The following is a 12,374-nucleotide window of genomic DNA, read 5'->3' as shown; positions in this document are numbered from 1 at the left end:
TTTCTGAATGCGTAGAAAAAGTTGGAAATTACGTGAATTTTTAAAACACTTTCAGAAGCTTGTTCTAAAAATTATAAGGGGAAAATTACACGAGGAGAAAAATACACGAGTGAATGCGATGCTCAGAACGGCTGAAAACATATTCAGAACACAGGAATGCAAGTAAACAAATAGCAGAAATTTCGTCCGTGCTTTGGAAGTCGAGCTATAGATTTCTCAGTTTTCAGTTGAATATGCTAAGAACATGATATGTGATTATTCTATTAATATAATGACCTGTTTTAGAAGAAGCAAGAACATTTTGAAGTCACTAATTTGAAACTGATCACATTTGTTTTAGGACATTTTGATCCTGGTAAAAAATTAAATAAAATAAAAAGTAAAATAGAGTACAATTCTTCTGCTTAAGTAGAATTTTGCCTTATATTTAAGTTTCAATAAGGTTACTTTTTTTTTAACATTTTTCGTTGCTAGTATTTTTCCCCATTTCTTAAGCATCATTTATGTGATCATCTTCGCCGAAGATCATTTCATATTTTTCATCATCTGAAATTGGAGAGATTTTTTGCGATTTGGAAAATATTTGTAACCTAATTTACGAAGCTGTCTCTCTTTTCTCTCTATATATATGTGTATACATATTTAGAAATCCTTAGGATATATGTATATGTATTTCTCATATTTGCGTCTACTGAGATGAAGAGAAATAATTTTTCTCAATTTATGGTTAATTAACTTCTTAGAATCGCTTTTGTAACTCTTTTGTTTTTCAAATATTTAACTGAAATTTCTGTTTCCTCTATCTTGCAGATTAACTATACTAATTCAGATAGGACAACAGCATTGATGATAGCTCTAAATGTATCTGCTTCAGAAAGAAGACGCGCAGGAAATGCAACTACAAGTCAAACTTATTCATTTACAGATTTGTGTATGCTTTTGATAGAACGTGGATGTGATGTCAATGCTGTTGCTAAATCAAGTGAAACTGCTCTGGATATTGCAATTGAGACAAAACAAGAAATTTTAATTCGAAAACTCCTTATTTCTAGAAGTGACATCGACAGACGAGATATGCATGGTCTTACCCCATTGCACTATGCATGTTTATATGGAAACAAAAGACTAGTTGATTTGCTTATAATATCCGGGGCCAGATTACGGGTGCAAGACTGGGAAACTAACATCGAGTGTTTAGGGCTATTAAATAAGAAAAATATTCATCTATTAAGATATGCTGCTTATGAATCAAAGCAGTGTCTTACATTACAAAACCTGTGCAATATAACCATTCGAAAAAATCTTAGAAATGTAGAAGAAGATGCTAATCAACTCGGATTACCTCCCTTACTGATAAAACATGTACAACTTAAAGACTGATGGGAAATATGTAATATGATATTTTAGCATATGCATCAAAAGGAGACTTATAAATTTGTACTTTTTATGTCATTTCTATTTTGTATAAATTTCTAAGACATAAAAATTAATGAAAATGAATAAAATCGCAAGTATTCATTTGCGTTTTCCCACAAAAGTGTTTTTTTTTTTTTTTTTTTTTTTTTTTTTTTTTTTTTTTTTAAATTTCTAGAATGGTTGTTTTACATTTATAACAATACAAGCAACAATCATGAAATACGTATATTCTGAATTTACAAGAGCAAAATAATGCACAAATAAAAGTCTATAGATTTTGAAAACTATAAAAAAAGATTATCATACTCAGTTAAAATAACTGGCCGAAAAATAAATATTGGAGATACTGAAGGAAACACGAAACAGCGTAATTAGCATAAATTTTCAGATTCGAAATTTCTAATACAATATTATGCTGATTTTTGTTCACTTTAGAATCTCTAGGATACTATGAGGCTGTTTTATTATAAACATTTTAGCAATAAATAAGATTTCACCGCTTTTTATTTTTATAATTATGTTTAAATAGTGTGGGATATGTTATGTCATGATATTCCCTAATTCCCTACTGTGTGACGTATGCATTGCGTCAGCATGTGTTTCCCGCCTTCGGGAGAAGACGAGGATTAGCTGGCGAGCGGAGCAGACGTCGCTACCCACTGTTTTACCCTATTTAAAGTAAGCAATCATCTGCAACAAAGAAGGAAAAACATTAATTTTTACTGGGCAGCATAAACATGATTAAGTGTAATTAAGATATAATAACTTGCCGACCAAGTATTAATTTAGAAATCAAACAACAAAAATCAGCGTTATATTTTCAAATTTTCACAGGACTATTTTCGACGGTTTTACCGAACTTTTGCAGCTGAGGTTAATGTCCAGGTCTGCATTTCGACCAAGCTAGATACTTCATTTCGGCTGTGTTCAAGGAACTCTGCGACTTATTGGAAATCAAGAAAACGCAGACGACTGCGTTACATCCGGCAATCTGAAGGCATGGTTGATAGGTTTAACCGTATAATTCTTAACAATCTCTCGCTCCTGGTTTTCAAGGACCAGGAACACTGGCACCGTAAGCTGCCCCTGTTCCTGCCTATTGACTGTAGTACTGTCCATTAAAATAGTGCTGTCCAGCTATTCTCCATCCCAGAAGCTCTTTGTTCATGATCTCCGTCTGCCCAGCAAGCTGCCCTCCGGATGTACACTGCACAAAAAAAAAACAAAAAAAAAAAAAAAAAATGGGACAGTTCTGTATCTCCCGTTCTACTGGGCCAATTGACAAAATTCAAACTGCGTTTTTCATGTCTCGAAAGCGCGACTTAGATATATATTAGATTTATATATAGCATTATTCTAACATAGGTATTTTGACACAAAATCGGACTTTTTCTGAAATAACATACCAATTTTTTTACATATTTCGCTTCTACGGCTCAAATTATGCCAGACTGCCAAGTTTTGCAAAAACGTACGAGTAGTTTTTAAAAAATTAGTTCTCAAAATTTTAACTCCTCAGTGGTAATTGAATTTGGCATATATTATTAATATCTCTTTTTTTATTAAACTTTTTTTATTTTTCCTTTCACATTTCGAAATTTATGTTCATTCCAAATAAAATTCATCCATTTTTTCTGTTTTATTTTTTAAATTTCTATTCTTAAATAATTTTGATTAATTTTTCGAAAAAAATTTTGAATTAAAACCTATAAAATTTTTACCATCATCTTAAAGTAGGTGTAGTTCTAAGCAACAAAAAATTTTTGCATTGTTTTTATTCAAATACCTGCAAAAAATTTTTGCAGTGTTTTTATTCAAAATTTTCTAAGATATACACGGATTTACATATTTTCGCGTTTTGAAATTTTTCATCTTTTTTTTTAGCAATAATAACGCCAAATGTGGTTTATGGATTTTTGTTACAGTGAATTGCCACAGCACTTTGATTTCTAACATTGAATTTCAAATAAATTTCTATGGAGAATTAATTATATGAAATTTTTTTCTACAATGATGCGTAATAAATAATTATTAATACTATATGAAAAGCTATTTTTTTAATTATAGATGATTTTATTCAAATTTTTAACTTTTTTTTTAATTTCTTCCCTTTTTTTAAAAAAAATTAATTGTAAGAGTAAATTTTTATCTTCACCCATTTTCATTTCTACTGCTACTTTACTTCATTTAAATTGAGTTGTCTAAAACTGAGAAAGCTCGTTTGATGTTTATTTTCACAATGTTTTTAAGCAAGCAGGACGTTGACAGTTTGGGTCATGTCCCAGCTTTAAAAATTATATACAGATGGAAGACAAAATAATACGAACACCTGTGAAATAATAGAAAATCTTTATTAATAGGTGGTTGGACAACTCTTTGACTAAGTACAGATTGAATACGACGTGGGATAGATACATAAAGGTCATGGACAATATTTAAAGGAATATTAAGCCATTCCTCCTGCAGAGCGGTCTCTAATTCGAAAGTCCAGATGGGGGTGGAAATCGGGAACGAAGTTTGGACTCCAAATATGCCCATAAATATTCAATAATAGTCAAGTCTGGAGACTGAGAGGGCCAAGCGAGATGTTCAATTGCATCGTCATGCTCTTCGAACCATTCTTGAATACACCAGTGTGGATAGGGGCTTTGTCGTCTTGAAAAAGCGGTCGCTCCCCAGGAAATGCAGTCTGGACAAAGGCCCAAGACCGCGCCAAGATATCGTACCCCATACCATAATGGCACCACCTCCATGCTTCACAGTTGGCAAGAGGCAGTCAGGATGAAACTCTTCTTTGGGCGTTCTCGAGACATAAACGAGTCCAGTCGTCTGAAATAGGGTGAATGACGATTCATCTGACCATATTACCTGTTGCCACTGCTGTGGAGGCCAGCCTTTGTGACCTCTGCACAATTGGCGTCACTTGAAAGCATTAGTTGCTGTCACAAAGGTTTACGAATTGCCACTCTTCCATAAATTTTCGCAGCCTGAAGTCGCTTTTGACAGTTTTTGTTGAAACGGGGTCCTGGAGACGACTGTTCATTTCGGATGTTATCTCGGATTACGATTGCTTGTGCTTTCGGGCTACTATGTGCTTCAAGACCCGTCTGTCCCTATCAGCCAGCTTTGACTTTCAGCCACTGTTGTGCTTTGAAGACGTCGTCTTAGCCTCTTTCGTGTACGCTGTCATAACGGCTGATACCATACTCTTTGGACACCCCACAAAGTTTGCTGTTTCATAACTGATGCTCCACTTAAACGCACTCCAACTATCACTCCTCTTTGGAACTCTAACAGGTCTGGCATTTCAACTTCTCACAGACAGTTCGATCGAAGCATGCAACGCAGGTGACTGCTGTTGAGAGACTGAGACCTTCCTCTTCAGGCTCATTAAATGGCAGACTTCTGTTGCAGGTGACACGGCTGTACTGCAGGTGTGAAATACATCATACGTTTTCATGGATGTTCGCATTATTTTGTCCTCCATCTGTACATAAGTATAAAATTTTACATTAATCCTCTTCGAAAGAATGTTTTAAGTAGCTAATTTTCTCTCGTGTTATAGATTGTATAAAAAACGTGATTTAGATTGTTTATAACCTATATAATAATCAGGTCACTCAGTGGTACAGAATAAACACTGGTGGACTGTTTTATTTCTTTGTCATTTAGCAAAAAATATTTTAATTAAAATATTTATCCTTTGGACTTTGCTTTAAACATTATTTATAGTTAAAAAGTCTGGAAAATGAAAAGATATCTTCAGCTGAAACGCATTTGATGCAACGGATATTTTAAAAAATTTGACAATGCAAAATTTATGGAAGCCTAGCAGTCGAAAAAACTTAATATTCTTCCTTCAAGCACTAAAAAGAAATGTAGAAGTAAAGAAGGAAATTAGGGGCAAAATTTAAAGGGGAATCTACTTCAAAGAAGTTGAGTGTTCAAAGAGAAAACACATGGATGTGCGCACCAGCAAATAGCAGCAATTGAGTTAGTACTAACGCAAAAGACAAAACCATATCATTGCAGATTAAATTGAAGAGCGACTGGTTTTCGACTATTATGGTTGTATAAATTTAAATTACGTCATAGAATATCATCTCGTATCATAAACGGAACATCCCATGATTTCTCAGATGAATAATTTGAAAATTCAGGAATTTATCCAGCGGCTTTATAAGGTATTACTCCCGCCTTCTTAGCGTGCCTTCGTGGTGTAGTGGTCTGCACGCAGAGTGCATACTCGAGAGGTCCGTGGTTCGGTTCCCGGCGAGGGCATTGCTCATTTTTTATTTCCCCTGCTTCCAAAAAAATACTAATGTCTCTACGGCGGCATCCGAACTAAAAGGTGGTAAATAATGATTCTTCAGCACCAGGATTTGGTGACAGGGTCCACTAATTCCCAGTCCACTGTAAAAGGGGGGGTATATAAGGTATTTCTCTTGCCTTCTTAGCGTGCTTTCGTGGTGTAATGGTCTGCACGCTCGGCACGTATTCGAGAGGTCTGTGATTCGATTCCCGGCGAGAGCATTGCTCATTTTTCAAGTCCGCTGCTTCCAAAAAAAAAACCTGATGTCTTTAAAATATATATGGATATCATCTAAAGACGTTTTTGCTCTTGATGAAACCAGTGTCTTTTCTTTCATCTCGTGCCTTCAAAAAGCTTAACCATTAAGTCTGATAAAGGCTCTGACCATATACTGATGAAATGGATTGAATTTGATTATTAAATTACGGCAAAGCAGGGCTATCTGCCTAAAAGATGATGCCTTCGTGAAGAACTTTCTAAGGGAAACCAGCTGGCATACACGTTACACATGAAAAAAACCCACGAAAACTCCTATGCAACCAGTCCGTTTGCCGGGATTCGAACCCCGGAGCAAACTACCAGTGTCCAGCGACTTTACCGCTCGGCCGTTTGTGGGCCTTTATGAAAAGAAAGGCGATAAATTTATTTAAAATGAATGTCGGAAATACCAAGATGTTTGGAAAAGTTGGATGCTTTTTAATATACTTGCAGAATATCTGAAGAAAAAGAGCAAGCCATTAAGAAGAAAAAATAAATTTTTGCATAAAATTTAGTATTTTTTTTTAATTTAAAACTTTTTTAATCTTATGATATTTCATTCTCGCAATTTCAAAAATAAAATATATGACTAAAATATGAATAACATTTTAAGAAACTAAATCTAGGATGATAAAATTGTGTAAAGCAATGGGCGCAATGATAAAACTGTTTAAACAATGGAGGCAAGTCATCCAAAGTTAAAATGGCGGTTAAACAGCTCTCTTATTTATATATCCTTTCTGAACGGAACATTGAAAGACGTGTTAACTGTGCTTTACTGTATCTTCTGTTTTAATATATGCAGTTTTCAAATGCATTGTAGTCACAAAGTATTCTTCCACAAGAAACGCAATTCAAATAAATAAAATCAAATTCTTGAAAATGTATATTAAAAATCTGATTTGTACACCACATGACTTCCTTGTACGGAATATTAAATTATACGCACTTTTTTTCTTGAATTTAATTTAAATTGATTGGATTCAATTAAATCTACTTTGTCGACAGCGCATACACCACAATAGAATAAATGCACTCTTTAAAATTCACTATATTTGTTTACTATAACGACACTCTGAATGCACAAAATTTATATCATTTGAAGAATTATCGTTGCCACATGTTCTATTCAAATACTATAATAAAGCTAAAACGATGTATGAAAGAAATTAAGCAAACAAAACAGAAAAGAAACAGTTTTTCACAGACGATTGAGTATTTCTCATTCAATTAATTCAGTTCTCACTTCGCGACAAGGCAAAAATACATAAAACTCAAAATAACTGCATTAAAAATTATGAAGTAAATCTTAAACACTTGTTTCCTCGAAAAAATTCCAGAAAGGATTAAGCATGATTTAATTCTCAATAATAAATGAAGACGTTATTTTTGTGTTGCGAAGCTTAGTCTCTCTAGATTGGCAACAAATCTACAATTCTGCTGTTTCAAATGTAAACAAATATGTCCGCCATGTTATTTAAAACTTAAGTGCACTTAAACAGCTTTTAAATTGTTGATAATTGTACAAATATTGCTTCCAGAATTACGAAAGGTATAAAAATCTTAACCGGAAGATAACAACATAATTCAATCATTTTTTAAAGCAAAAAATATACAATTTACAAACATATAAGAGTAAAGAAACTGAGATCACTGAGCCGGGTAACAGAGTGGATATATATTTATATACGTTTGGTGCAGCCGCAAAAGGCAGACGACGCCTTTTTCAAAACTTTTAGATGGTACACTCAGTTTATTCAAGTTAGATTGCTTTCAAGCTGCAAGGGAGGGTACCTGCCAGATGACATTTACTTGACATTCGAATAGTACACTTATTATATGAATAAAATCATCAATCCCACTACTAGAAATTTTTGAAGTTTGTAACTATATAGAACTTTTGTAAGTCAGAGATACTGTTCCACTCCTTCAAGAACTCGTTATGCTACACAAAATGTCCAAAGCTTGAGTTTCTATCAAATCCCAATTCTTTTAACCTATGTAGTGGTAGGGTTTTATTGATGTCTGAGTAAGAAAGATCACTGAACACCCTAAATTCCATGTATAACAACTGAATGGGCTGACTACATGGGAATCTCGTGGTTTTCTATATATACAATAAATAAAATCAAGTTCTAGAGCAAGGATGTCAAACTCGTGGGCCGCATGCGGCCCACAACAAATATATTTTCGGCCCGGCCAATATATCGGCAAATAATATATAATAATAAAATAACATATCGATGAAGAAAAAAATGAAATGTTTACTGCTAAGTAAATAACGATAATTTATTCAGTGTTGTTAGATTACTCACAACGAGCTGACACACACACTACTTAAATTACAAATGCGTGTGAGTAGCTTGCGTTCAGCTACCTTCGGCTTTTGGGGGACACGTGCACTCAGAACTTGTACGCATCCCCCGATAGCCGAATGTGGCCCAACTCATGGTCTCAGTTTTCCAATCATAGTTTTGTACGATATATTGGTGCATGCATGTGCATGCACTTTGCTTTATTATTAATTATTACTTAATTTATATTGTTACGGATTTCATAGTTATTTATTTATTTAGTTTTTTTTTATTTAGAATTGTAATTAGATTTGCTTCATGTTGCCTTAGCAACGCAGACGATTTTTGAAAAAGACAACTGCGTTGGAAGGTTAAAAATAGAACAGCGCGTGCATTTAATAACTAATAAATTAATATCTCGTAATTGCTGTTGCCATCCACAAAAATCCAGATATTTATAGATGTTTTCAGTATATTCGAGAAATTAATTATAAAGCTTATAAAAGCCGAGAACAAACAACTCATCTCAGTAGTAGCTGTAGTTCTAGCGAACTGTTTGTTTACTTAATGCTGTGATTGATTTGTAGCGATTTCGTTGTGAGATAGAATTAGTTTCTCTGTTTTGAATTGATTTTTGCTAAACGTTTGACATTTTGTGATATTGTTAGAATATTTTTGAAGAAATATTTCAGCATTTTGATTTATCTCTTGTGGAAAGAATAAATTTTTGTTAACTTTTTAACGTTAACCGTGTTTATTCCAGCCCTTTGTATTCAGTATGTCTATATCAAAACCAAGTGGTTGTAAAATTAAATGAAAAATCGCTAACGAACATAGAATATTCCAAGTAAAATGGAAATTAGAATATTTTTGCTGTGAAATAGAAGATAAAATAATCTGCTTGATATGTAAAAATACTATTAATGTGCCAAAGTTATATAATATTAAACGTCATTACGAACAACACAAATCGAAATATAACAATTACGAAGGATTAATGAGAGAAGAAAAGTTGAAAGAGCTCAAGTTAGGAGTGAAAGAGCAACAGTCCATGTTTAGTAAAGTATTGCAAGAAAGTGAAGCGGCGGTACATGCAAGCTACGTTTTGTCCGAGTTGATAGTTAAACATTCGAAGCCTTTTACTGACGGTGATTTCATCAAGGGATGCCTAATGAAAGCTGGAGAAATTGTTTGTCCTGGAAATGTGAAGGCTTTTCAATCAATTTCATTGCCTCGAAATACAGTTGCGGAAAGCGTTACTGATTTAGCCGCGAATTTAAGTGATCAGATCAAAGCAAAATCATCTAGTTTCGAAAGTTTCTCCATTGCCTGTGACGAGAGCACGGACATTAGTGGCAAAGCTCAATTAGCAGTGTTTCTTCGTTCTTGTGACAAGAATTTTAACATTTTTGAGGAATTACTGGAACTAATACCGATGCCTGGTACTACCACAGGAGAAGATATATTTACTTGTGTTTTTGGACTTCTGCAGAAATACAATCTACCTTTGGCAAAATTAAATTCTGTAGCTACAGATGGCGCTCCATCAATGACCGGGAAAAACAAGGGCTTCGTAGCGTTACTAAGAAAAAAACTTAGTGAAATTCACGGTTCAAACATTCATCATATGCATTGTATTATACATCAAGAAGTTCTATGCATGAAAGTAATAAATATGGAGAATGTTTTGTCATATATAAAAAAAGTTGTAAATTTTATAAGATCTCGAGGTTTAAAACAGCATCAATTCACTGCTATGTTAAGTGAGTTAGATAGTGAATATTCGGGTTTGTCCTACTATACCGAGGTATGTTGGTTATCTTGCTCCAAGATTCTCAAACAATTCTGGGATTTGAAAGAAGAAATATGTCAGTTTTTAAAAACGAAAAATCAAGACGTAAGTTTGTTTTACGATCCAATATGGGTACAAGATTTATCTTTCTTGGTTGATATAAGCAAACACTTAACCGATTTAAATTTATCGTTTCAAGGAAAAGATCATATCATTACGAACATGTTTGACATAATTAAAGCATTCAAATGTCAACTAGTTCTTTGGGAAAAACAACTTAAAAATGAAGATTTGACGCACTTCCCGACTTGCAGCATGAACAAATCAAGTTTAGATGATACTTGTTAATATCAAAAGTACGCAGAAAAAATTGCAAATTTAACAACTGAATTCGAAACGAGGTTTAATGATTTTAGTTCCCTCGAAGACATTTTTTTTTTTTTTTTTTTTTTCTCCCTTCGATTTTCTCAATAAGTATTGACTCAGTACCCAGCCATATGCAAATGAGGTGATCGAGATTCAATGCAACTCAAATTTGAAAGCAAAATTGATTGAAGTGGGCGTGCCTGAATTTTACAAATATTTACCAGCCAGGTTTGAAAATACTCGTCGCATATGAAATTATTTCCATGTTTGGTAGCACTTATCGGTGCGAGCAATTATTTTCAGTCATGAAAGGTAATAAGTCTCCTATTAGAAACCATATTAATGATGCTCACCTTGGATCAGCGTTGAAAGTTATCACTGCAAACAAAATTTCTCTCGAAATAGGAAAGATAATAGCAGAGAAGAGATGTCAAGTATCGGGATGTAAACATTAAATTTTTCTTTTTCTTTTCTATATAAATATATATATATATGTTTATTATTGTATTATTCGAAATAAATCTACTTTTCTATGAATATTGATTTTTTTTTTTTTTTTTTTTTTTTTTTTTTTCCGCCCGCCTAAAGTTAAACCTTGTTTGTTTGGCCCAAGTGTACCTATGAGTTTGACATCCCTGTTCTAGAGAAACACACAATCGCAGTAAATAAGTTTTGCTACAATGATTAATTCAGTTTCGTATTTAGGAGGTTTTCGTTTCAACAGTTGTACTTGTTCAAGATAAGAAAGTAGATTATTTAGAACATCGTCAGATTAGGCCAAGTTCAAAAATATGTTACTAAGTTCCAAATCGGAAAATAAAGAATACTTTCAGTAAAGTATAGTATCAGTGAGGATATTTGTGAGCAAAGAAGCCTTATTTTAGTCGCAGCTTGGATAAAATATATGGCTATTACAGAAAGACATCCTGAAGATAATATCCAATATTATATCGGAATGCTGCAGTTTATAACCCACAGATTTTTTAAATTTCCCGAAAGTTTTGTAGGTTTTATGTAATTGGAAACATTTTTGATCGCAAATGCAAATGTTGGAATGAAATAAATAAAATATTTTTATCCATTTTAAGAAATGCGTTAATGTAGGAAATCGTTACTCCATTATTTGAGTGATAACAAACAACAACATTAAATTGCGAAATCCACATCTTCAGTGCCTTTGATCTTAATTATAAATGTCAGCTTTAATAAAAGCTGCATATTATTCAAAACGTTGCAGAACAACTTATTATTAACACCAAAGCAACATAATTAGGATTCGAAATATTAAAGGAAAAAAAGGAAGAACTCTTCTGTAAACTCTGAAGGAAAATTTTCAAAAGCTTATTTTATCTAAAAGAGCTAATTACAAAACTCATTTTTTCCCTTTATCTTTACCGGAACTATAATCCTTCCTTTATTATTAACAATGTATTTCATGTTCTTGTGGATGCCTTTTTCTTGTCCCTTAACTTCGAAACACAATAGCTTTATTACTTATAATATTTTCAGAAAGATAAACATTCTTAACACTTTGGATGTAGCCATTTTTGCTGCCATAAGGATTTCCGCCGAGAAGAATGACTTTCTTTGTATGTTCCGACTTCGGAACAATTTATATTCTTCTGTTTGCGCAGCGTACGTAAAAAGGTTACTGAATTTCTGAAGGAAGTAATTTATTCATTTGTTCCTAGTACCCGCTTAATTCATTTTCATGTCATTATTATTTATGTTTTTGGTTCTTTACGTGTACATAGTCACTTTTATCTTTAGCATTTCCGTGGCTATATTTCATTTCTCTTTCCAAAAGTAAAATTATTTGAATTCATAGTTTCGTTTGTTACTTTATTTCACTTGATATAAATTGCAACTGTATGTCTTTATTCCCAACAGAAATTTGTGATGCCTAGATAATTTTTAAGACTACAGTGGCTGTTCG

General features: G+C 33.2%; 1 protein-coding gene across 7 annotated transcripts in view; it reads left to right on the top strand.

Annotated features, from left to right (window-relative positions):
- LOC118189680 (nuclear factor NF-kappa-B p105 subunit-like) overlaps positions 1-12,374 on the top strand; it is a 124,284-nt gene that overhangs the window by 34,736 nt on the left and 77,174 nt on the right. For 6 of the 7 annotated variants that reach the window (XM_035360350.2, XM_085814799.1, XM_035360371.2 and 3 more), the window contains one exon: positions 811-1,537. The exons of the other annotated variant lie outside the window; for it this stretch is intronic. In XM_035360350.2, the coding sequence (XP_035216241.2) occupies positions 811-1,380 (570 nt within the window). In that variant the 3' untranslated portion in view covers positions 1,381-1,537. Of the gene's footprint in view, positions 1-810; positions 1,538-12,374 lie in introns of those variants that run through there. 7 annotated transcript variants of the gene reach the window in all.

The sequence above is a fragment of the Stegodyphus dumicola genome, chromosome 4 (genome assembly GCF_044657685.1).
Source record: "Stegodyphus dumicola isolate Sdum_Otavi_A_Nest chromosome 4, ASM4465768v1".
NCBI lineage: Eukaryota > Metazoa > Arthropoda > Arachnida > Araneae > Eresidae > Stegodyphus > Stegodyphus dumicola.
Note: the sequence above shows the minus strand (reverse complement) of the source record. Positions and strands in the feature narration are given on the sequence as shown.